Source organism: Thermobia domestica, chromosome 3 (assembly GCF_964235325.1).
Source record: "Thermobia domestica chromosome 3, izTheDome1.hap1.1, whole genome shotgun sequence".
Lineage (NCBI taxonomy): Eukaryota > Metazoa > Arthropoda > Insecta > Zygentoma > Lepismatidae > Thermobia > Thermobia domestica.
Genome location: NC_137456.1, coordinates 265,434,483 through 265,461,836, shown reverse-complemented (window position 1 = coordinate 265,461,836; position 27,354 = coordinate 265,434,483). Strand labels below are relative to the sequence as shown.

General features: G+C 32.8%; 1 protein-coding gene across 2 annotated transcripts in view; it reads left to right on the top strand.

Moving 5' to 3' along the window:
* Window positions 1-27,354, top strand: part of LOC145681637 (uncharacterized) — a 302,173-nt gene that overhangs the window by 98,469 nt on the left and 176,350 nt on the right. For both annotated transcript variants that reach the window (XR_014130848.1, XM_081753255.1), the window contains exon 3: window positions 5,740-5,830. Coding sequence is in view for 1 of the 2 variants with exons in the window: in XM_081753255.1 (XP_081609381.1) it covers window positions 5,740-5,830 (91 nt within the window). In the remaining variant the exon portion in view is untranslated. The remainder of the gene's footprint in view (window positions 1-5,739; window positions 5,831-27,354) is intronic.

The window sequence follows — 27,354 nt, the reverse complement described above, 5'->3', positions numbered from 1 at the left end:
ATAATAATAATAATAATAATAATAATATCGGACGGGCTGGCACAGTCCTTTCATTATACCAATAATTTCTCATTCCCTACAACTGACGCTTTGTTCAATTTAAAGTTCATGTCACTTGCGTAAGGAGACCAAATGAGATGCATTTTCGTGTTCTCCCTGTTGAAGTCCAAACTTACTTTTAAGCTCTTTAATTTTTACAAAAGAAGCCATCTGTTTTTAAACACGGGAAACAATTGAGGGGCTTAGTGGAAAAGGGGCGTATCCCACAAAATTTGGAAAATCGAGATATCTACAAATTTGAATACAGGGAACTATCCGGTATATTGAGCAGAAATGTTAGGATTCAACTCCGTATAGTATGGATCCCATAAGCGTAGGACGAAAATTAAGAAAAGTTTGTATAAAAATGTTAATGGAAAAATGACGTATCCCCTTTCAGCTGCAACTCGTTAGTGGAAAAATGACGTATTCCGCTTCTATCTATAATATTGTGAGTTTGTGGTGATATAACAGTATCTGTCATTGGTTATCAGTCTAGAAATCGGCCAACCGTGACCACTGATGCACATTGTTGTTGAAAGTAATAATGGCCGCTATGCAGGACGTTGAAAGTAATTCCAGTCTGGGAAATTCGCCTGTTAAACCACGAAACGAATACAAATAGAAGGGCAATGAATGTAAGCTTAATAGTAACACAGGGAAGATTTACATTGGCCCCATAGGTAAGGAAGCACAGGATAAAATACGAACTGAGGTTAGGTATTGTAAAACTGAGTGGTGTAGATAGGCTATTTGAAGGATATCGATTCTGAAACCAAAGATAATATTTTAATTTCGTTTTACAACATGCAAGATTTCAACACGCAAAATACCTATCTATTTGGGCTAATGAGGTGGTCAGAATATGAACATGTGTACATTAAAGACAGGAAAAGTGTGAATGTCTTCGGGTGCACCAATACTTTATTATGTTCTTCGTCTGTCATCTGGAAAGAAAGTTAATGTATGCCAAGCAAGCATTCTGTAATACCCATGGTATCACTGAACGTAGATTGCGTACCTCCCGTGGTGATTAGAGAACACATACGAAAGATATACCTGCGAAACCGTTGCTTTTTACCAAAGAGGACCGTCCAGGTATACATCAACATCGCCACCATGCTATTTCGGAAGAAAAACTAGATATTGTCAGGAATCACTTTAGGTCGTTTCCAAGATAGAGTTCTCACTACAGCAGAGCTGCAAACCCTGAACGCTCATATATACATGTTGTAGTTTCGGTGCATTCTTTACAACAAATGTACGATTTATATGTAGAACAATGTGAACAAAGGGAAGTCGGTCCAGTGAAATTACATACATATCGACATGTGTTCAATAATGAATTTAACATCACATTTAAAATGTCAAGCACCGACACTTGTAAAGCTTGTGACTCGATGCTACACATAGAACCTAGACCACCTGAATATCATATACATATTCATAAAGCCGAAGCAGCCTACCAATCTTTGAGAAATGCAAAATAGGAATGCAAATACATTAACAGCAGCACCATAGTTGCTGTTATGGATCTGAATCAAGCACTTCCAACACCGAAGATAAGCACGCGAACTGTTTTTTATTTGCGGTAGTTGTGGACATATTGTTTCGGGTTCCATTTCTGTCATGATGATTCTGCTGTTATGTGTGTCTGGTCAGAATCTGTTGCTTCTTGTGCTAGTGATGAAATTGCAAGCTGTATTCTTCGAGTGATGATGCACCTACCAGAGATATTCGCAACAGACGTACTGGTGTACAGTGATTCGTGCGTTGGACAAAATAAATATTCGCTTATTATAGGACTCTGACTGTATTTGTTAAACCGACCTCCAGACAATAGAACATAGTTTTTGGTTCTTGGTCATATATTCCTCCCCTGCGATGCTGATTTCGGTATCATTGAGAGAGCGAAGAGGAAAACAATCTGTTTACACCCCCGCACAAGTCACTCTGATAAAGACAGCGCTTAAAAAGAAGCCATTTCAAGTCATCGAAATGACAACAAGAGTCATGAAGGTTGTATCAGCGTTGCGTTATGTTCTGATATTTCGCAAGAAAACAGAAGATGGGAAAGTCTTCAATATGACAGCAGCGACTGGCATGAAATTTATGAAAGGCAGCCAACTAGTCCAGGTGAAATATACATACTCCACACTTGAGCCTTTGAGTACTCTACGTTTACAGCGAGGAAGAAGACGACCGCGCTCTCTGCAAGATACGGTTTTGGTATCCAAGTATCCTGAAGGAAGGCCTATTCAGAAGCCTAAGTATGATAATCCAATGAGCATATTAAACTACATTCCACCAATCCACCATGAATGTTACAAATATCTAAAATGCAATAATGACGACAGGAACTACGTACGGGTAGAGGGTATTGACAGTAGTGATCTCGAGTGTTAGTGTGAAGTGTCTCTTCAGGGACGTGAGTACTGTGCCCTGGGTTTATTGTGCAGTATAATGTGTATGATACTCGTCTGCAGTGTTGTGTCTATAGTGTGTACGGTTCTAGTATATTAGGGTGCTGCCGTACAAAGGAAATATTTTTGTTCTCTAAAACATGTTACTTGCGTGGCTACACGAACATTTGTGGATTTCTTTCTCACTGAGTAGAGTACGTAAACGTTATTTACAGAGACGAATATGTTGTGTTATTCTGTACCTTACATACATATTCACGTATTGGAACTTTCATTTCGATCTGTTAATATAGAAAGCTCGTATTGGTTTGGCAACCATGATCATGTGCATATCTTACGTTTATTTCTTCTTAAAGATGCATGATGATTTTTTCTGAAACACATTAGACATTCCTCTAATATATGTGGTTGTAATTATGTACCTTTCTATCATAGTAAAACTTTTGTCAGTTGCAACGCAAAACCTTCTGTTTCTCGAAAACATTAAAATGTGGGATACGCCCCTTTTCCACTAAGCCCCTCAATTATTTCGACAATAAAAGTACTATAATTTTCTTCCGATAGTTGATGAGACTATTTTTACAATTTGCCGCTCGTCTTTCTGCTATTAAGGATATCCTCTTTTACTTGCAAAGAAGAAGGTAAACCTACACTATTCCTTGTTCTCCTAGACATGCTTGTAACTAGTAAGTTGTCTAGTATTCTCGCTAAAATAATAATAATAATAATAATAATAATAATAATAATAATAATAATAATAATAATAATAATAATAATAATAATAATAATAATAATAATTATTATTATTATTATTATTATTATAACAAAATGAAAAATAAACATTGTTTTATGTGGAAAATGATGATATCATATATGGAGAAACATCCTTTTATTTTACTTTTTTCATGCTTCTTTTGGCCCAGGGCAAGATAGGGAAAAGGAAAGAAATCTCCCATAGCCTTATTGAAGGTAATACTCTACACCAGGTCTAGTATGTTGGTATACCAAAAAGGAACTCAAAATATGCCATAGGTAGGGTCTAAAAACTCACCCTTAAATATCTAAATTTATTACAATTTGTGTTTTTTTCTTAATTTATCTTGTCGTTGTTCCTTTTTTAGTGTTTTCATATTCTTATATTTTATTCTTATAAAAATTTTGGGAGGGTATGTTCCACCTGTTCCTCTGGCTACGTGTCTATTGAGTTTTCTGTTGTGAACTGCACATCCTGCAGCGATAACCACGAGCAATGGAACGAACAGATTGACGAATTACTTTCAGAACTACAAAGAGAGAATTTGATTTTGTATTGAGAAACTTTTGAATTTGTCTCTTTCTTGCCCATCTACCGGCCCGACACACATACGTCGCTTTGTTCTTTGATTGTTTAGAAATGCTTGTTCCTTCATTATTTCTAGGCAAAACCCAGGAAATTTTGCATTGTGCTACCTAAATGTAGCTGCAACTTTTCCGTACTACCCCGAACGTGACTACGATTCTATTGAAATTTTAATTTTTTTTGATTTTTCTTAATTGTTTCTTTTACCAAATTTTCGAAAATTCAGAGACCTTGAAAGAACAGAAGATATTCTCCTAAGGTATGATGCGTACACTTCCAGGCGCTGCTGTCGATATGTGTTTTAACGTACATTCCTCGAAAGATGTGGAAAAAGTTGCTGTGGGCAAGACCCTTGAATAGTTGGATGCAGAAAGCAGTGTCACATTGAAGCACTTTATTTCAAGTACTGTTTTGCATGTTTGAAACAAACAATAGTTGTCTCTTCATAAATGAAAAGAAATACAAATTACTTCCACTACTTAACCAAATTAGAGGTTATTGACAGATTAACCTAATATATTGAGATGATATTTTCGAATAATAAAAATGGTAGTTGTCTTAATGCTATGCTATATAGGACAGAGGTCTGTACTATTTATGGCTGGTAAAATGGGTTAGGCGATAGCTCAGAGCCAACAAAGAGCCTACTAAAGTGCCTACCCAAAGTCCAGAATACAGTCTCTGACATTACGAATTATTTTACAAGCTCCACATGCACTTTCTTTTTAGCCACTTTATGTAGATAACAATATTCACTCTCGAAGAAGCTGTGGTGTGTTCTACATATTTTCCAAGGCGCAGTTTATATAGAAAACCGCCAGAAAATGATTCCGCCGGTTTGTTTTAAATTTAATGTTTTTAAAAGCCTCCTCTATTTACCTATATTTACAAACACACAACATTGTTTAACCTTTACTTGTAGCTGCTTTAGAAAAGAAAAGAGCGGCCTTAATGATATATAAGCGAGGCACATTCGACGTATTACTTGTCTTGCATTTCATAGGTGGAGTCGAAGTTTCTTTGCGCACGTGGTACTCGTATCACAACTTTTTTAATTTCATGTTATACGTATCTGCTTCTATTGCACAATGCTTCTCAAACTAAAGACTTCCTTAAATAATATCTTACAACCTTCAGTATCTCGTGGCAGAAAAATTGCTTGCCGAACCCAGGAAGACATCGATTGTTCCATTGCTTCTATCATTCATCGTTTCTAAGCAGTTCTCTACGAGAAGGTTTTAAAAATTCCTCTAGGTTCTAGCAACGCTGTCATACTGTAAAGTCATTAGGTGTGAATTCAAACTCTAATATACGCAAACGTTATATAGAGCGGATTCAGGATAACAAATTAAAAGAGTTAGAAATAAAGCGTGTTATGAGGAAAGGAACGCTGTTAAGGTGACAAGAATATAATGTAGAGGTCTAGAATATATAGATGATATTTGGATGATACCAAATTTTCTTGTTAGGATACTAATGGTTCTAGAGCAAGCTCATGACCTTTCTTATCATTTATTGGCTTCAGCGAAATCCGTCCATATGGTTCTGTACACTGCGCTCTGTTGGTGTTGCTATGTACGTCGACACAGGTACATTATCTGGACACATACAAGCAAATAAAAAAGTTCAAGAGAAAGTTGTTCCTAGTATCAAGGTGTAAAATACATAAATTCGCATTCAATTCATTACGTCACACTAGAGCCTTTAAGGTATCGTATTTCCGGCTAGGAGTATTTATTATTACTCTTACATTTTAATAACCATTTACGTTATAAAAATTTTCGAAATAGTAGTTTATACAATGGACCTCCATGTACGATTTATATTGTTTAAGGGATTATTTTTTCTTGCTACATCAAGTGTACAGTATACTGATTTCACCCACCTCTCTTAAATTCAAAATATATATACTTTAATACATTTTAATTTTCTTTGCAGGTCGTCGCAGTAATTTTTTTGGGAACTTATTCCTTAGAAATTAATAGAGCAAAGAAGTATCATGGTGTACTTACACAAGCACAAAAAATCTGTAAGTACTATTTAATGTGCAGTTACAGACGCAGTACCGAAAAAACTTTCCAATAAAATAAGTTCGAGAGCAAAATTGTTTTTGTAAAATTTCAGTTGGGAGATTATGATATTAATTTTAGCATCTCCTCCAAACTTAAGAAAATAGCCCATTTCAAAGAATATTACCTCAGTGCTCTTCAATATGAATTATTCATATTAAACTTAAGTGGATAGCTTGGCTTTGTATGATGAGAATTTCAATGTGGTGTTTATAATAGAAATGAGTAAAGTAAGTCTTAAATTGCACTAGTTAACACTGGAATTGGTGCAGAGAGAATATAAGTTGAACTAAATAACATACCGTAATAATAATAATAATAATAATAATAATAATAATATATATATATATATATATATAGATAGATAGATAGATAGATAGATAGATAGATATAGATATATATTTGGAAATCAAAAACCATTCATCATTCAGAAATTAAAATTTATTCATACAAATATTATAAGATTTCTTCGATTTGCAATAATATGAAAGATTAAAGAATTTTTTAATGTAATAATAATATTGCCTTTGCTGTAAAACTACTAAATAGATTTTGATTAACTTTAGCGTATCTTGAAACAGGCATGTGAAGAATATGAAAACTCAAACTTCAAATCAACATGTGGAATGTGCCTATTTTAGAACAGAAATCAGTAAAGACGGCTCTTTCCATATATAAATACATTCAGTTAGTTCCTTTGTTTCTAATTGAATCTAGTGTTCCCCTTGTCATGTGTTTACTACCCAATGGATTGGTACCAAGACTTTCCAATGTACAAGCAGTAAAGCAAATGCAAATACATAAAAATATAAGGTTTTATATAAAGGGTAAAGAGAAATACTACACTCGTGGGATTAAAGAACAATTTATAAGTCAAATTAATCATCAATGAAATATTCTAACAGCAACGTGTAAATTTAATTGAAATAAATAAGACATTAGAAAGTATCATGAATGATGTAAAGTTTAAATATCAAAATATTACAAAATTGTCCTCATAATAATTTCGTGAAAGATTAAAATCAGGAAAACCTTTCCTATGTATAAAAAAAATGAGTCTTTTTGAAGCTTAATTATAAATAGAGTTACATTTAACTTGTGTAAAATTTTAAATTAAGCATTTATAGTGTTGATTTCCAAAACCATTTAGCACTTAAATGTTACCCACATGAAAATCATTTTCGCTTTTTTGGACACTATTACTTCACTTATAATTCCGCATAAATCAAATCATTAAAACACTGGATATAACTGACAACGGGGGGCCACGAAGTTGCTCCGCTGTGATCCGAACGGAACAAATGTGTTTGCATTTGATATGTTATAATAGACCTATCCCAAAGTTATACCCACCTTCGAGTGGGCTATCGTGAGTCACAACATATTTTGTAAGGTAAAAGGTACAAAACATTACCTGGCAGAATAGTATGAATAAAAAGTTAAAAAAAAGTTTCAAATGGCAAGAGGAGTTACGTAGCACATCGTTCGAAAGTTGTTGTTAAATGAAAGAAGATAGTGCAAGTTTCTACTTTCTACGACAACCCTGTGCAAAATGGCGGTGGGGCAAAATATATACAAAAGCTTAATTGAATATCTATGGCCACTATTAATCCAAGATGGCCGCTTAGAACCTATATTGGAAGGATAGGCATACCAAAGTGCTGAAGCTAGGGAAACCAAATTTGGCATGAGTGTTGATCAGTATGTGACAAATAGATGCGAAAGGTCAAAAACGCGACATCTTGAGTTCAAAATACAGCAATTTGCATCAAACGCATGTTCAGCTAAAACTAATGGTGTTCAGAAGCGAAATGTGGTATTCACGTTTATGGTTAATAGCAGATATCCACTAAATATCAGAGTATAACCTGTAATCCAATATGGCTGCTACCCTGAAAAATGGGTTTGGATATATATATATATGTTATTTCTTCGAATATTGTGACAAACGAACGAAGTTTGAGCAGCTCGATGAACTGAAACGATTTATACGTGCTTTGGTAATGCTCACCAATCCTCTGAAATATTTTTTTATATATTTCTTATTTCAGGAAATATTGCGACCAAACCAACACGAATACGTAACAATGGAGCTCCCAATCTGAGTGATGCAGCAATCTCTTTATGTATGAATTACGTGTGACAAAATTAGAAAAGTTCCCGAGGGTATTCACCTTTTGTTTAGCAGTAAGAATAGGAAGTCTGGGTTTTATGTTCATCGTATATTCGTTATATTCAAGTTAATGATATCGAGAAAAGCATGACGAACATGCATTAGGAACAAAACATGTATGGGTGTTGTTACGGAATAAAATAATGGTTGAAGTGAATCGATTTTGTTCTTTAGTCTTAATATTGTTTCTAAATACATAATAGAAAATAAATGAGATTTAGATTCGTACTGGTGAATGGCATAGGCTTTAGCGGCCATTTTGCATTCAAGGTGGAAATAGATTTTCAACTAAACTTTCGTTTACTTTTTGACCCGCCGCTTTTTTGCACATGGTTGTTGTAGAAAGTCAACACTTGCTCCATCTTCTTTCTTTAAACAACAGCTTTCAAACGATATGTTACGTAACCCGACCTGTCGCTTGAAACTTTTTATTTGGACCCCACCTTGGACCCTGCGGGGGTCCTGGGACAAGACGTTTTAACTTAAATCGTTGTATTTTGAAAATAATGCCACACGTTCTTCCTGTTTACTCATTTGTCTCGCCGTTCCAGATTTATAGTGTTGACAACGATCTTCCCAATTAATCATTTGTTTACATTTTGTCACGCCACCATTTTGCACAGGGTTGCTGTAGAGACTCGAGACTAGCTCCATTTTCTTTGATTCTACAACAGCTTTCTAACGTTGTGCTATTTAACGCCCTTTGCAATTTGAAAAGTTCGAGTTGAACCCCGCCTGAGGCCCTGCGGCAAACTTATTTCATTACAAAAGTGTGTCCTTGAAAATGATGGGATACGTGTTCGCCGAGGTAACCAGCCGTTTCCGAGAGAATGACCCAGTTCAAACTATTCTAAGAACTTTGTAGATTTTACATTACAAAAATTGTAACTCAAGACGTTCCTCCCTGTGTCACGTATAACTTTGTAATTCGCCTAGCTATAATATATCAAATGCAAGCACAATTGTCTCGTTCAGATCTCAGCGTAACCACTTGGTGACCCTCCCTTGTGACATCCAAATGACATCCAAAACACTTTGAGCCAATTATAAACACTGTTAGATGGTTCAAACTTTAACATGAACACATATTTGATCTGAAATATTTTATAAAACTGAAATCATATTTTTAGTTTTATCGGAAATCATACATGGTTACACCCGCCTTTATAGACATTCTAATCGAAACACGATTGTCCCATACGAACTTCAATGAAATTCCTCTACAATAGCAAAATATCTTCACAAAAGTGCCCAATTATAGAAGTCTGCTGCTAATATTTTACGTTTTTCTTCATTAGTATCTAAATTCATTTATGACACGAGTCTCTCATACGAAAAAATCCAGTAAACGTGGTTACTTTGTGTACCGTCTCTAATATCTACTAGCAAGCAGCTGACTCAAGACTACGTGTTTTTTTTTCTAAACTTCTTAAGAAAAATTGTAAAATACTACAACTACGCTCTTCTTAAAATTACGTTTGAACTTTTTTTGCTTCGATATGAATACCCATGCTGTGAGGATTTATCCCATTCTTAAAAAAATGTGGAGCTAGAGAAATGTTTCTGCAAATCATCACTTACTTTCCTTCATTTCTGAGAAAATAACAGCTATAGTCTTAAGCTTTTGCAACAGCTTCAGTATGATAAGTTCGCCTTCTCAAAATTAGGCGATAATTCACTAGTCCACACTCATACCTCAACGAAATAGCACAAATTCTGATTTTTGTTTTGCCGAGAACATTCCTGGTACAAGGTAAGTCACTTCAACTCTTATGGGGTAACGCAGGTTTCTGTTGTAGAATTGTACTTCATTTTCTTTCAAGCCGCAGTTTAGTAGAGAATTTACATGAAAAATATCACTGTTTGCAATGATGATATTGGAATTGGATAATGTACACCAGGTGGATTCAAGCTAACTAAATTATCTTAGACTGCAGAACGTGGAGAGAAAAGATTGTTCATTGATGAAGAAACCTAGTTAACCTTTTCATTAGTCTTCACAACCTCAAAGGTACCAACAGAATCGTATTTTCTGTACGATGCATGATGTGCAACTACGTGGGTACTGCGCTCGGTAGCAAACAAAAAGCGCAATTTGTTGTCTAAGGCACAAAGTAAATGAGCAGTCATGTCAAGGATAATCTGATATGTGCTGGTACTTCACTTAGTGGAAATAAAAGAGAAGTTCTCATGTTATCGTACATTACGGCTTTTATTTTTGATTGTTTTGACAAAACTATTGAATATTAACTTATCACGTTATTTGAAAGCTGCCTGACAGCTTTCAGATTTATTCGCACGGCGTAACTCATTTTCGATAAAAAAAAATTCACACAGCCGTTCCTCGAGGCGCAGCAACGATAGTCTTCCTTCCTCCGACGTCTGCACTTAACTACATATTTTGATGTTGTTTGATGCGAAAGCAAAACTGGACCAGGAGAAAAAATTTCACTTAGTTAGTTACTCCTTGGAGAATGTCACTCACCTACCGGCTCTTGTTATCGGGAGTAGGTGCCCGTGCCGCGTTTGGGTATCGGGTACTCCCATTTGACGCATAATTATTTGCTGCGTGATTGGTATCGTCCATATGTGAAGAATGTATTGTGCCACTGAAATGGGACATCCGCAAAGTGTTGCAAGCGAATTCAAAGAAATTTTGCAGGTACATACTATACATAAAATAAAGTGACCCGTATTTTTTGGTTTCAGCGAAAACAAAGGTTTGAATGTTTATAATCCCGTCCCGAAGTATTTTCAACAAAGATCGAAATATCCAAAACAGCACGAAAAATTTCCCCAAAAAGGCATTTACACACACCAGAAAAAATTAAGAAATATAAAATACTATTATCTTTTGTGTGACAAAACGGTTCCAGGAGGAGCAACAGCCCCAATTTGTTAGCTCCAAATAATATTTCAAAGTCCAAAATCGACAAAATGATACAAGCGATTTTGAAGGAATTATACATTCAGATACTAGACCTAAAAGTAAGAAATTCGTATCTCTTCTGTTGCTGCGGGGAAAAAAATGGTCTGAATTGGTGAAAACCCCTTCCGGAGTATTTTCAAAAGAGCTCTTAATCTCTGAAAGGACACAAACAGTTGCTTAAACAGCTGTATGCACATACTAGATATACAACGTGTATCAAAAAGAATCATCCGGTTTTAAACAATAATATCAGAGATGTGAGTGAACAACGTATGTTAGAAAGAGAAACATATCTAGTTGTACATGGTTTCCGCTAGGTAGCAGCAGTGTGCTTGAGTGAACGCCCACTACGGTTCTGTTTAAAATGGCATCTGGACAACAGAAAGCTTTTCGTGTATTACGTTTTGCGGAGTGCAAGTCAGTGATAACTGTTCATCGTAACTTTCGTACTAAGTATGGTGTGAATCGTCCTACTGCACAAAACATTAGACGATGGGATGGACAATTCCGAACAACAGGTTGTTGTGTAAGGGAAAATTACAGGGACTTCCTCCAGTGCCCGACGCAGACGTGAAGCGCGTCCGACAATGTTTTACACTCAGTCCGCAGAAACCCGTTCGGCGTGCAGCTCGACAGTTCAACATGCCCTCGATGTCTGTCTGCCGTGTGTTGCGTCGTCGTTTACACATGAAACCATACAGAATTCAGCTACTGCAAGCTCTTTGTGAAGGTGACAAAGAACGACGTATGGAGTTTTGTAATTTCATTCATAGCAAGATTGCAAAGAACAACAGTTTTGTTCGACGCTTACGAGGAAACCTATCCAAGTGCAACTCTGACTTCGAGTCGAGACTATGGTCGTTGGATACCATGTCCCAAAAGAACATAACACGAAAAGTGATACATCCTCGATCGCAACCGTTGCAGAGATATAAGCGTGAAAAGTTAGAAATTGAGCTCCATACTATACATTACAAAGTCAGCTTCCGGGTCAGATTTTTCGGAAACGGTCAGGTAAGGACACTCAGCGAATACATATCAAATTAGTGTTGGGAGCCCACCACCTTTTGAATGAAAAAATGTTGCCCCCGGGCCACTCGCAGGGTCCCAGGCGGGGTCCAACTCAAAATTGGCAAATGGAACCGGGGATCAAGTAGCATATTGTATGAAAGCTATTGTTAAATAAAATACGATAGAACAAATCTCAGCTCTCTATGATGACCCTGTGCAAACGGGCAACTAGTAAAAATGTCAATACAACCTACATCAGACAATATATGGCCACTCTTCTAAATCCGTTAAGTTGAGATTTGTTCTATTTTCTTTTATTTAACAATAGCTTTCATACAATATGCTCTTTGACCCCCGGTTCCATTTGCCAATCTTGAGTTGGACCCCGCCCGGGACCCTGCGAGTGCCTCGGGGGCAACTTTTTTCATTCAAAAGGTGGTGGGCTCCTAACACTAATTTGATATGTATTCGCTGAGTTTCCTTATCTGACCGTTTCCGAAAAATCTGACCCGCAAGCTGACTTTGTAAGGTATAGTATGGAGCTCAATTTCTAACTTTTCACGCTTATATCTCTGCAACGGTTGCGATCGAAAATGTATCACTTTTCGTGTTATGTTCTTTTGGGACAAGGTATCCAACGACCATAATCTCGACTCGAAGTCAGAGTTGCACTTGGATAGGTTCCCTCTTTAGTTATCAGTGACGAGGCAACATGCCATTTTAATGGAAATATGAACCGTCATAATGTGCGAATATGGGGAACGGAATACCCACCTAAAGGTGTACAACATGAGAAGGACTCGCCAAAAGTTAACGTGTTTTGTGCAGTTTCCCGAGAAAAGGTGTACGGTACATTTTTCTTTGACGAGAACACTGTAACGAGGATAATCTACCTTAATATGCTTGAGCACTATCTTTTCCCACAGTTGGAGACAGATTCGAATGATTTCATCTACCAACAGAATGGGGCACCGCCACACTGGCATGGGAAAATGCGAGGATTTTTAAATCGAACGATTCCACAACGATAGATCGGTCGCACTGAACCAAATGATGCAGCGTTACATTACTGGCCTCCAAGGTCACCTGACCTTACTCTATGTAATTATTTCTTGTGGGGGTTTATAAAAGACTCCGTTTATGTACCTCCTTTACCAAGCATATTGAATGGACTGCGACATCGCGTAACGGCAGCTGTGGAAGCTGTAACTGGAAACATACTAGCTGCAGTTTGGGACGAATTTGAATACCGCATGGACATATGCCGTGCATCTCACGGGGGGCATATTAAACACCCATGAACAAGTGCAATAAAAACTTTTCGAGTTTCACTGTCATGCAAAACAAAAACTATTTGTATATGTTTATTAATTTCAGGAATACAGAATTGCCAAAGTGGATGAATCTTTTCGATACACCCTGTACATGCAAACCATATCTTTTTTGAATTTTCTACAAGAAATTGGTTGCAAGGGAAGCAGGCTTCACGAAACGCGGTTTTGCTTCACAAAAAGAATTACAGAGGTGACAACATGGAAGATTTAGGGTGAAATTTACAGACTGCTTTGGTATTAGTCAAGCAAGAAAAACAACAATGTTGTAGTGGGGAGTCATTCATGTGCTACAGGTAGTGTGAAAGACCTTCCGCGAGGCGGTCGAACAATAACATTGAAGAAAACGGGCTTGGTATTCTTAGTATTTTCGGACCATCCTGATGAGACACATGAAAGAATACTTAAAAGTGAAGGTTTTCAATCCAATGCATGTGAATGAACTGAGTGACGCCGACATGAATGCGCGGAAAAAGGCGTGCAGATCTCTCATTAAGAAGTCCCGTTCAAAACAATACTCTGGTGCAATATTGTTTACATACGAGTGTGCTATTTTCCCCACACTACGCCTTCTCGGAATGTGGTGTAAGGAAACATGCCGATTTTACAAACAGATGTAGAGAAATCCACCACACTTGATGGTGCGAGAAGGAATGAGTGCAACACACATAATTAGGCCTTACTCTCTTTATGGACATTTTTATCTTGAGATTCTTAATGACTGGTTGGTTCTTCAAATGAAAGAAAATTGTATCAAAGGCACATTTGTAATACAGCAGGCTGGAGCACCAGCACACTTCGAGATTAATGCGCAATTACTTGAATTAAATGTTTCGAGGCCGCTGGATTGGAAGAGATGGAGCATTTTCACAAGCTCACTTTGCCTGGCCCCCGAGAAATTCCGATCTGGCGTAACCAGACAATGCGTTCTGGAGTTTCATAAAGCTACATATAAGAAGCACTCGATATCACACAACGCAACGCACGAATAATGAGCAGCTGTGGAACACATCTTTACCCTTGTAACTCGGAGTATCTCTGCTAAAAATCTGCGAAAACTTGGATCAGAATTTAGCTGTGTTACGGCATGGATGGTGTTCATACCGATGTCTATGACTTTTAAGCCTTTACGGTAACTGTGTACAGACATTTTACCATATTTAACTTTATATTTTTGCAACTAAAGGGGGTGCGCACACTTCAGGACCATTCTGTACATGCCTAGAGGTTGCAGCTTCCAAGTTGAAATTTGAGATATTGTGAAGTATGGTAAGTAACAGTATTTTTTTTTCGGTGCAATGGTGTGTAGAGTATATCTAGTGATGGGTAGTGGGAATATTTCCGGTGGGAAGGAATTTAAAAAATGGGAATATTCCCGGGTTTTTTCCCTGGCCTATAAATTCCCGGGAAGGAATTTATTTCCATTTCTTTACTTAATCTTCCAAATTATAGGTACCATATGACTAATTACTTTATTTAAATATATTATGATTAACTTCCAGGTTTTAAAGAGTTTGGAGGTTAAAAAATTTTAAAATATTTGACGGTACTTTATATAATTAATAATATGATTTTTAAAGTTCCATTTTATTTTGCACTAAAAAGTAAGGTAATTGTTTAGTATTGGTTGGCCAAAAGTAGTAAAAAGTAGGATGAGTTATGGAAGAAATGAGGTGATAGTGATGTTCAAGCAGTCAAGAAAGTATCGAACACATTTTGTGTAGGGCAGTAGGGGATTTATACAAAACGGAAAGGTAAGTGGAAGTGATTTATGTGAGAAAAGAAAGTGAATTCTTGGCAATGAATATAGAAAACAACGTGCCATACGGGGCTCTAAGCCGCCTTCATTCGCTATCGCTCGCTCTGCAATGCTGTCTGAATTTAATGTTGGCAACGTAATTTAACGTATGAAATCGTAAAACAATCGCATCGGAATAGAATGTCGCAAAAAAGTAGGTACAAAAGCTGGCACCCAATGCTAAAAAACAGCCAAAATTAGCAAAGTATTAATTTACAAATTATGAAAAGGAACCATTTTGTAAAGTAATTTAGAATTATGTAGAAATTGAGATGAAGTACTATTAATAAACCCTGAACCACCATTAGTAATAGACGTCGGTCTGTCTCCTCTCTGTGACTCGAATTTCTAAAGTGGTACTCAGACTTATTTTACATGTTAATTAACGTATGGAATTACGAGGAATAGGTAGAATGAAAGTTCGTGTATGGCAATGTTACGTGCTAAAATATAAATCTTGCAAATTTTGTGAACATAAATATGTATGCGCAAATGTTGATAAATTGATGAGACATGTATCTTCTAGCATTTACCCAATCTAATTGCTTCATAAGATTTATAAATTTAATGTGTTCATAATATCAGTAATAGAAACAAGTTGAGCAAATCTACCTACATATAAATTTAAACTGTTACTATATAATTTACTATATAATTTTTTCTCATATATTTAATTGGTAGAACATATTATAAATAAATATACATTTATGCGTACTCTCTAAATATAATAAAGTGTTAATAAAGTAACATAGTACCGTTCAGAATAGACATTTTAAAGACTCCTCTGTGGACAGCAGTGATAATATGCTGTGATATAAAAATTAGTTCAACTTTGAAATCATAATATAGTAATAGAATGCCATTTTCTTTCTGATTGAACATAAATTCCCGCATAAATTCCCATTTTGGGAATCTTCCCGGGAAAATTCCCAGGGAATATTCTCGAAAAATATCTTCCCGGAAATTTACCCATTACTAAGTATATCCACTCCAAACCGCCAATACAAGAACTGTTTGACCCCTGATGTACGAAAATAAAGGAGCTCTAGCCAACGACAGAAACGTGTGGGGGTTTTGGCTGTGGGGGTTTTGACCGTTCGTGCGTTTGGGAGATTTTTCCATTTGTGTGGGGGTTATGACCGGTTGTGTGGGTGTTTTGACATTTCTTGAGTGTGGGGGTTTTGGCTGTGGGGGTTTTGACCTAGACCCATATGATGCTTTACATTGTCAATAAACGCATTTACAGTTATTAATATGCCTTCTTTATCTTGAGACGTATGAGTCATAGATATAAATTTTGTTACCTTCCGCGATACGGCTTTGTATGTTATTTTAAACTCCTACAGCCAGCATTATATGATACCTTATAATGGAAGATGAAATCAATTTCTGGCCTACAGATCCTATCGTCGTAGACCAACAGCGTGTACTAGAAAGTGTGCTTGATTAGCATTTAAGAATTGCCAACGAAAGTATTGACATACGTGCGATGTCTTATCCTTCTGTGTTCCTCCATCAATGACTTGCTTTTCCAAGCGTTCCAGCTGCTGCCTTCAGTTCACCTATCAGTAGGGGATAAATGTATGTCCTAGCGCACTTTCCCCCCACCCCTCAATAACATAGCACATCCCTGCTTCCAAATATCTTCTAATCTACCCCCTAATAATTTTTAACACTTTTTATCCCCCAAATAACTTCTATCACATCTTAAATAACTTCTATCTTTCTCATAAAAACTTCTAATGCATTCAATTACTAAATCTAGTTACAAAAATCACTAAATCTGGTTATAAAAAATCACTAAATTAAGTTACAAAAACAAAAAAAATCACTAAATCTAGTTATAAAAATCACTAAATTTAGTAAAATAAAATTACAAAACACTTTTATGATTTTACCATAAAAGTTAACTAAATTCTACATAATTACATAATAGTTACAAATTAGTATATTGATAGTTACAAGTTTGGATACTGATAATGCAATCTTCTGCTAACCTCGTTCTCTATAGGAAACAATGACTTCTTAAACTCTGTCCACTGATCATAATTCAAGCTGAATAGAAGCCGTTAATATCAAACAACTTGAACTTCGGTTTGCACATTTTCTACAATTACATTGAAATTATTAGTAAGTATAAATTTCTTTTGAGGATCCATTCTATTCACTCCATTTTTTTACTTCTGACGACATATTTTTGATCATTTTTATTATTTTTGGATTCACATACAGAACTCAACAGTTGGATAATTATCTTTTAAACCAGTGTATTTGATTTTTATTCCATCTTTAACGATCTCATCAATCATTTTATCTGTTAAGTGTTTTGTAAATCTAGGTGGAAGAAATACCTTAAACTCTTCACATTCAACTAAAACACTCTTTCCAAACTTAGTTTTAATCTTTTCCATTTTCACAATCTCATATTCTGTATTTAATTCTAATTCTCTTAATCCAATAACCTGTTTTTGTTCAAGACTTCCAAGTTTATTTAAAAGTTCAATATGACTCGCCATCGCATCTAATATATTAAAACTTTTTAAAAATCAGTTCCTAATAGCCTCGAATTTCATTAAGTATGTCATTGATTCTGTTAACAATATATCTTACAATTTCATCTGTTAATTCACCATTCATGAGCTTAACTACATTAAGCTCATCTTTAAACAGCCGAATTCGATTCACCATATTTTTATAATATTCTTTCTTTAAAGCTATATTAAACCGTGTTGATAGGCCAGTGATAACGGCAGAAGCCGAAGCAAATGCAGTTGTAATAATTGAATACACTGTAACAGGAATAAATACATTGATGAACCCTGTAGAAGCTGATAATAGAATTGATAACGTAATAAGAGTAATATAAACACATTTTATTCTCTTGAACTTCCTTTTGTTTTTCATTAATAACTTCTCAAGATTTAATATAGTATCTTCAATTAACACAATTAAATTCTCACGTGGAATGTTATCTGGAATAGTCATTTTATTAAATAAGTTTTTTATGATATTGTCATAAAAAACACTTACAAACTAAACAAATCTAATAAACATATAATTGATTTATATCTTCTCAATTATTTTTTCTTTCTCAACATCATACTCTAAATTTTTCTTACCAATCATAACAACATAGCAAATTGTTTTATCTGGTACATCGCTTTCAATATTAACAGTCAGTTTTAAATTAGTTCTATCACTTACAGTTACTTATTTATGCTTGCTTGTGTTAATTACGAACATTGGTCTATTTTCTAAAAATTCCTTAGGATAATAAAACATCTCAGTATTTCCAATTGTAGCTCGCTTATATACCGTATACATTTCATAAATTTTCAAATATTTATGTTTTGCAAAATCTAAGTTTAAAGATTCTAATGGGAAAGATTCATTTCTAGAATTACGAAAATGGATATTCTGAACTTTACAATGATCAAAATAGCTTGAATCTCTTTCTTGATTATCATTTCTATCAGTTTGGAAAAGGCAATCACAAAATTAGGCATATCAAATTCACTTGAGTTAAATTGTGTGGTTAAATCGAATTCTAAATACTTTCCACTAACAGTCCTCTGCAAACATTGATACGTGTTAAATGAAATAGAAATTTTACCTTCTTTTAACATATTAGATCTTAACAAGGTGGCATAGTTAGGTTCATAATTAACAATAGGCATTCTTAACTCCATATTTGTAATCTTAATTTTACCTGGATGCGGTTGATCATTCTCATATGTTCCATCCTGCTTTTTTGTTTTCCAAATAGCAAATGCATTATCATCAGAACCACTTCTTTTAAATGTATATTTCAATCCTCCTTTCCACATAATATCTTTTGAAATCTGAACAAAATCCTGGCAAAAGTCTTAGCAAAAACACTATTTCTTGATCTGTTCTTGCCCACGTAATTCCTTCCCATCCACATTCATCATAGTGATTTGCCTCTGGTTTTGAAATAGTACATGTGTTTACAGTTGTTGAAGTTAAACCAGGATAATCAATAATATCCAATATCTGTCCATGCTTACTAACTTGAATTTGAGAAAACAAATGTGGAAGAAATTATTAATAAGTCTAATATTTTGACAAGTAGTATATTCTCCATCACCATCTCTACCTCTAATTTCAAAAGTTACATACATATCAGCATAATAAGGATGTATGAAGCCATCACCCACGTCAATATCAAATTCAATAGACCTGTTTGGCTTATTTAAATTCTCGATTGTTTTTTGATTAGGTTTAAAGGATTGTAATTCACATGATTCTATCTTATCCATATTTATTATTAAAAAATATTTGTAATCGTTATATGAATTAAACCCATAAAAACTTAAATATAACTTCTCCAAATATCCTTATTCCTATTCACCTGACTAATGATTTCTGAAAAACTATACCCATCTGTAAACATTTTTAACACTATAATGAATAAATGTCCACAAATTATCTCGTTAAAATGTTGTATACGGCTGCTATTGTACTCTATATTATGACCAAGATATTTTACGAGTGTTTTTGGCGGATTACCTCCAAATGAATCAAACACATACTTTCTATTTCCTTTTTTCCAATAACAAATCCAATGCGTTCCTATATTTTTAGACGTATCAAAATTAACAATACCACACTCATTCTTCCTTGGTTGTTTAGGCAATTCATCACTCATAAATACACCTCTAAAGTTTCTTATCTTAAGTTTTTTAAAAGTTGTATTAGGTCTAAATTACTTAAAGGTTTAATTTCTTCTTTTTCGTTACTGTTTTGGAGTTTACGTTTTTTGAAAGCTTACCACCTTGTTTTTCTTCCATTGCTAAGTTATGTCGCTTTTGTTCCTGTAATTCCATTTTATTCTTTTTTGCATCATCTACAGTCTTAGCAATAGCAGCCGCACCTCCAGCAACAAAACCTAGAGCACCTATTAAAGCTAAAATCGTTGGAATAGTAAATATAAAACCACCATAATGAACTTTATTATTATTTGCCTTCATTTCTTTGTTTATTTTCTTAAGTTGTGGTATAGAAAGAGATAGAGACATACACTGTCCTTTACTTAGTTTTGCTTCCTTTTGTTTGAGTGGTTTGTTAGTTAAAATGTGATCTATATTTAATTGTTTAAGTTCCTGAATAGGAATCGTAAATTTAAAACCTTTTAACTGCATATTTATTATATAATTAAAAGCTTTTTATGAAAAAATTCCATAAAAAGTACATATAAACCTAAATCTAAAAAATACTTATAAACCTAAATCTAAAAAATACTTATAAACCAAATCTTACTTTCATTACTTATAAACCTAAACCAAATCTTACTTTTGTATTCATCACTAAAGCAGTTCCAAGAGCAGGTAGTTTTTGAGTTATTAAATTAGCATCTTTATCAAAAACTCTTTCCCAAGCTTTATTTTCTAATTCCTTATCTGCAATATGTCTTGATTCTGTATCTTTATTATCCCTGTAGTATATATCATGTTCTTTACAAGCCTCATCTAATGGGTTAATACCTTCATCACCTCTCTCTAACCTTTCTTGAAGTTTTGTACTTGGACCACAATATTGAAATCCTGGAATATGCAACTCAAATGGAAGTTTATTAATGAAATCATTTACTAATCCTTTTCCATACTTTTCACTATTCCAAAATTTTGGTGGCAGCGTATTCAAAATCTTTATCAAATAACCTATACCTTTTGGATCATTAGGTATAAATTGTGCAAGTTTAGAATTAATCATATCCATAATACCTACTTTCTCATTATAAAAGTTATCATTTCCAGATTTTTCTTCCCCATCAATAACAATCAAGCGATCAATCAGTTTTCTCACATCATCCATCCATATGTATTCTTTTGATAATTCGTTATATACCTTTATTCATTCTCCAGATTTTGGTGTCTTTTTTGAAGGTGTTGTTGGTTTTATATATTCATCCCAAATAGGTTCGATAATTTCTTTATATTTTTTACCTTTACTAGACTTTTGTTTTCTTGTATTCGGATCATTATTATGAAATGCAACACTAGAATCAATTACTATTTGTTTATATTTTTCTAGATCATCATCATTATAATTTGTTGGATTATGTTTTGTCAATAATTCCCATAAACCTTTTGTTCCTGTATAATGTCGGTTATTAATAACTAAATCGTCACCATGAATTTTAACTTCCGCATTTCCTATCATATGTGTAATTTTCCCATCTTCATCATATGGTTGTATTCCAAAACTTTTATCATATCTAGTTGCATAATATTTTGAGGCAATATTACCAAAATGAGTTGTTGCTAAAGATTCTATTCCTTCTACTTTATATTTAATTTGTTTTTTCATGTGTTTTATTTCTTCTGTTATAGGCGTATCACTTTCATTTATAGAACTATCATACATAGGCGGTGTTTCTAATAAGCTTGAATCCACTCTCGTACTTTTATACACAACTGGAACTAACTCTTGAATTAGATTTTTATTTTCTTCTGCTACTTTTGATATATCTTGCCCTAAATCTTTAATTGCATCAATAACAGGCTGATCTTGTTCTTTAAATTTTTCATACTTACTTCGATTACTTTGTTTAATTTCCTTAAATCTTTTAATAAGTTCTTCTTTTAACTTAATATACTTCTTAGCTTTATTAACATCCATTTATTATATAAAGAAAAAATAAAAACATAACATAACATAACATAACATAACATAACATAACATAACATAACATAACATATACGTTCACCTGCATTCATATACGTTTAGTTTACACTTTTAGAAATTCTTTAATTTTATTTCTATATTTACCATTATTCACCTTCCTAGTCATATCTATTGTTAAGAAACCATGTTCTTCACTACAACACTTGCTACATAATGATTGTAATTTTTCAAACGACATATCAGATGCAACAAATTCATCATATATATGTTTTAAATTTACATTGTCCTGTCTAAATATACAAAGAAGTTTAAGTTGTCCCTAATTAATTGTTTTGGCACTTTAGAATATGTTTGTCCAAGATAGAAACAGTTCAAACCCTTATGACGACCTCGAGTAAAATATTCTCTAACGTGGTTTTGTTCTTCTAATATGAAATCATCAAATACTACAACAGAATAGTCCTCACATTCATCTGATGGAATAATCTCTTCATTGTTTCCTTTTATTATTGCTATTGTGTCTTTAATATTACGTTCTATATCTCGAAAAAGTTGTATTAAGTGTTGGTATTTAGGTTGATTTAAACTTTTAGAATATATATAAACATTTGCATATTTTAACCATTTAGGTGAGAAAAAAAAATTAACAATCATTAACGTCGTTTTACCACAACCACTAGGCCCAACTATTAAACATCTTATATCATCAGGTAACAACTCACCATTCCTCTTTCTCTTCGCCGTTTCTTCTGTTAACCTTACTTTAATATCCCAATTATCCATATTAGTTATTTATTATATAATAAATGAAGGTATTTAGTTTAAATGGTTATTCATCTGTATTAAACATGTCATTGCATTACCCATTTGAAAACGATTTAGAAGTAGCTGATGCAGGATTTTACACAACATACTTAACTCCAAACATTACAGAAAAAAATAATAAATTAACATTTTGCACTGAAGAACCTGAATTTACAAGACAAGCCATAGTTCAACCTGGTCAATATAGTTTAAAAGAATTAGAAGAATATAATAAATCAAACCTTCCATTCTTCACTGATGAATTCAAAGGTACTTTTGAAATTACGGAAGACAGGAAGAGAAATAGAGTTAAAATATTTAGTGAGGTTTGTGATATAACCTTAGATACCATTAATACTGTATTAGGTTTTAGTGAGAAAAAGTTAACTAATAATATAGAACATGTTGGAGATAAGCCACCAAAGTTTCATCCGTTTGATACTATAAATATTCACTGTGATTTAGCAGAAGGTATGATTTTAAAACACAATGATACAACACACAACGAAACAGACTTAATTACAACATTTAGAACAAATGCAGAGTTTAGAGAATCAATTATATATGAACCTAATGAAAAGATATTTTTCCCAATACATCACAATAAATTTAATAATTTCAAAGTTTCAATTAAAGATGAGAATGGTGATTTGATTGATTTTGGTGGAGCTCGTATAACTGTTTTACTTGCTGTCAAATAACTCAAATTATTATATAATAAATATGGATATTTTTGGTAATACTAAAAGGAGGACTACAAACCTCAATCATGTAAGTGAAGTTTTTACATCAAAAATAACATGGGTTGATTTCAAAAACAAAAGACTTGTTAATGTAGGTGATGCAATTGACCAACAAGATGTAGTAACTTTACAACAGCTAGATTTAATAAATAGTAATGTTAATAGTCAATTGGAAGGTGAAAGAAACAAATTTGAAGATGTATTAAAAACATTACAAGACACATATATAAAGAAAGAAGATTTTCAAAAGGTTAGGATGGATACTACTAAATTGATTATGCAGAAGGAAACTATACTCTTAATATGTCGATGGAGAGCTAAAAATGTTAAGGAACCAATCTTTAGAATATTTAATCTCTCTAATGGTTACAAATATCTCTATAGTGGGAAAATAATGCACATGGAATTAAGTTTGGATAAATACTTTTTAGAGATATATATAGGTGATACTTTGATTGAAAATTTACCTGTAAACATTAAAAAGGGTGATATAATTACATTTCAAGCAAATAAGAATTCAGCTATGGAAGAAGGGCAAACATTGCAAGTTATTATATATATAGAAAGAGAGCTTAAATGAATTTCTATACAATAAATATGATGTATTGTGTTAAGTGTAAGAAACCAACGGATACAGAGAAAGATACCATTAGAGTAGAACAAACAAATAATGGGAGATATGTTAAGAAAGGTATATGTGTTGTATGTGGTACTAATAAATCTCAATTCATTAAAAAGCTCGATTGACTATATGAAGGTGAAGGTATTAGAGAAGATATTATAGAAGAAATTCATAAACCATCTAGAAATAATTATCCTAGGTTAAGTGTTATTGTTAAAGGTATAGATGATTTATGGCAAGCAGATCTTGTGGAAATGGATAGTGGTGTGTTAAAAGGTGTTTCAAAATTAAATAAAGGTTATAAATATTTGATAACGATTATAGATGTGTTTTCAAAATATGCATTTGCTGTTCCTGTTAAAGATAAGAGTGGTAAGAATGTTACAGAAGCATTTGAATCAGTGTTAAAAATTAGAAAACCTAATAATTTACAAACTGATCAAGGTAAAGAGTTTTATAATAAAGAATTTGAAGATTTGATGGGAAAAAACAATATCAATCATTACTCAACATATAGTGGTAAAAAAGCTTCTGTTGTTGAAAGATTTAACAAAACACTTAAACAAAATATGTGGAAGAAATTCACTGTTCAAGGTAATTATAAGTGGTTAAAAATATTGCAAGGTTTGGTTGATGAATATAATAACAAAGTACATAGAACAACTGGTGTGAAACCTGTAGAAGTGAATAAGAAAAATGAGCATGTGATATTGAAAAAAGTATATAAGAAAGAATATAAGTCTGTTAAGTTAAAGTATAAGATTGGTGATTATGTTCGTATAAGTAAAATTAAAAGTTTGTTTGAAAAAGGTTATACACCAAATTGGTTAGCAGAAGTGTTTGTTATTAATGAGGTTATACCATCTAATCCACCAACATATAAAATTAAAGATTTAAACAATGAAGAAGTTAGAGGAAGATTTTATGAACCAGAATTATTGAAAACTAAATATAAGGATGAGTATTTGGTTGAAAAATATTGAGAAAGAAAGGTAATAATGTGTTTGTTAAATGGTTAGGATTTGATGATTGACATAATAGTTGGATAGATAAAAATAATGTAGTATTGTAAATGTTATATTTTATGGTTATTTCATAAAAGGTAATAAAGTGTTTATTAAATGGTTAGGGTTTATTAAATGGTTAGGGTTTAATAATTGCATAATAGTTAATTAAATAAAAGTAATATAATATTATAAATGTTATAATTATGGTATAATAATTCACATAATAATTAAAAAATATACTATTATAAATGTTATATTTTATGGTTTAATAATTCACATAATAGTATGATAAGATAAGGAAAATGTTGTAGTGTAAATTTAATGTGTTTAACTTTTATGGTTATTTCATAAAAGGTAATAAAATGTTTGTTAAATAATTAGGGTTTATTAAATGGTTAGGGTTTAATAATTGCATAATAATTAAATAAATAAAAGTAATATAATATTATAAATGTTATTTCATAAAAGATAATAAAGTGTTTGTTAAATAATTAGGGTTTATTAAATGGTTAGGGTTTAATAATTGCATAATAATTAAATAAATAAAAGTAATATAATATTATAAATGTTATTTCATAAAAGGTAATAAAGTGTTTGTTAAATAATTAGGGTTTATTAAATGGTTAGGGTTTAATAATTGCATAATAATTAAATAAATAAAAGTAATATAATATTATAAATGTTATCTTTTACAGTTATTTCATTAAAGGTAAATAGGATAAGAAGGTGAATGATAATTATGAAAATGATTCAGTTTTTATCATATTAATTATGACTTTGATGGGGTGATTCCATAAAAGCCCTATACTAACACAACACACTAATATATGTAGACAATGGCAGGAGTGTACAAGTATTAGCAGTAGTGTTAGGAAAAATAAGTATGCTAATGTTGGTATATATAACATGAAAAAAATATTATGAAAATGAACTAAAAAATGTGGTAAATATATAAATAAACGATACAGTATTTTTTCATTTAAGATGAGTATAAATAATGTTAATTTTACTGGTGAGGAGATGAAGGAGATGTCGATTACAAAACTAAAACTAATATGTAAAGTCAAGAAAATCCGTAACTATAGTTCTTTAAATAAGAGTGAATTAATCAAAAAATTCGAACAATATCAAAATGAACCAGATGAATTGAAAGTTATATACACAATGAAAGTTGATGAATTAAAAAAACATTGTAAAAGGAAAGGAATAAAAGGTTATTCTAAATTAAGAAAGGGTGACCTTATTGACCGTATTAAAAATATGAAGATGAACAAAACAGATCACAAATTAGAAACATATTTCCATTTAAACAAGATGTTTTTGAAGAATCGAAACCACAACGAATACCAATTAAAGTAAAAACAAAGGAAACAGCAATACAGAAACGATTACAAACTATCACAAGTGAAAACAGGAGGATATAAAGATCCAGTGAAGTTTTTAAATATAAGTGGGAAAGTAGTTATTAACAAAATCAAGGAAGAATTAAAGGACCATCCATTAAGTCAACCTTGTATTTATTTGTGATTATATTAAAGATAAAGAAGTACAAGAACGCAATTTTAAAACTATGAATGAAAGAATATTACAATCAACTGACCTAGATGAATATATAACCTATGCTAAACAAAAACTATGTAGAGAGATGGAGGAATTTCAAGGTAGAGGATCAGGATGGACAATGCACCAAATTAAACATTTAGAAATCAGACTAAATAAATATGTACCATTACGAGCTTCTTCCTACATTGACCTTCCTAAGATAATTAAAGATAAGAAAGCAATAATTAATGTTCGAAATAAAGATAATAAATGTTTCTTATATTCTATTGCAAGTTATTTAAAACCAGCAGAAAAAGATCCTCAACGATCTTCACACTATACAGAAATTGTGGATGAATTACAATATAACTATTTTAATGGTATTGAATTTCCTGTACAATTAAAAGATATAGTAAAGTTTGAAAAGAGAAGTAGCATATCCATTAACGTGTATAGTCATGATGATGAATATAATATATACCCACTTCAAATTACAAAAAATAAGCAGGACAGACACGTTAATTTATTATATGTAAAGGATGAAAATAACGATCATTTTTGTTGGATAAAGGATTTATCGAGATTAATAAGAAGTCAAGTAACAAAACATACTGAAAAATTATACTTCTGTGATAGGTGCTTAACAAGACGTTTTAGAAATGAGGTGCAATTACAAGAACATGAGCTATATTGTAAGGAGCATGAATCTGTTAGAATAGAACTTCCAAAACCATATGATAATCAAATACAGTTCCAAAATTATAATAGATCATTTAGAGTACCATTTACGATATATGCTGATTTTGAATGTTTGTTATGTAAAATGGAAGTAGACCATAATTGTTCTAAAACTGTGAAGTATCAAAAGCATTTACC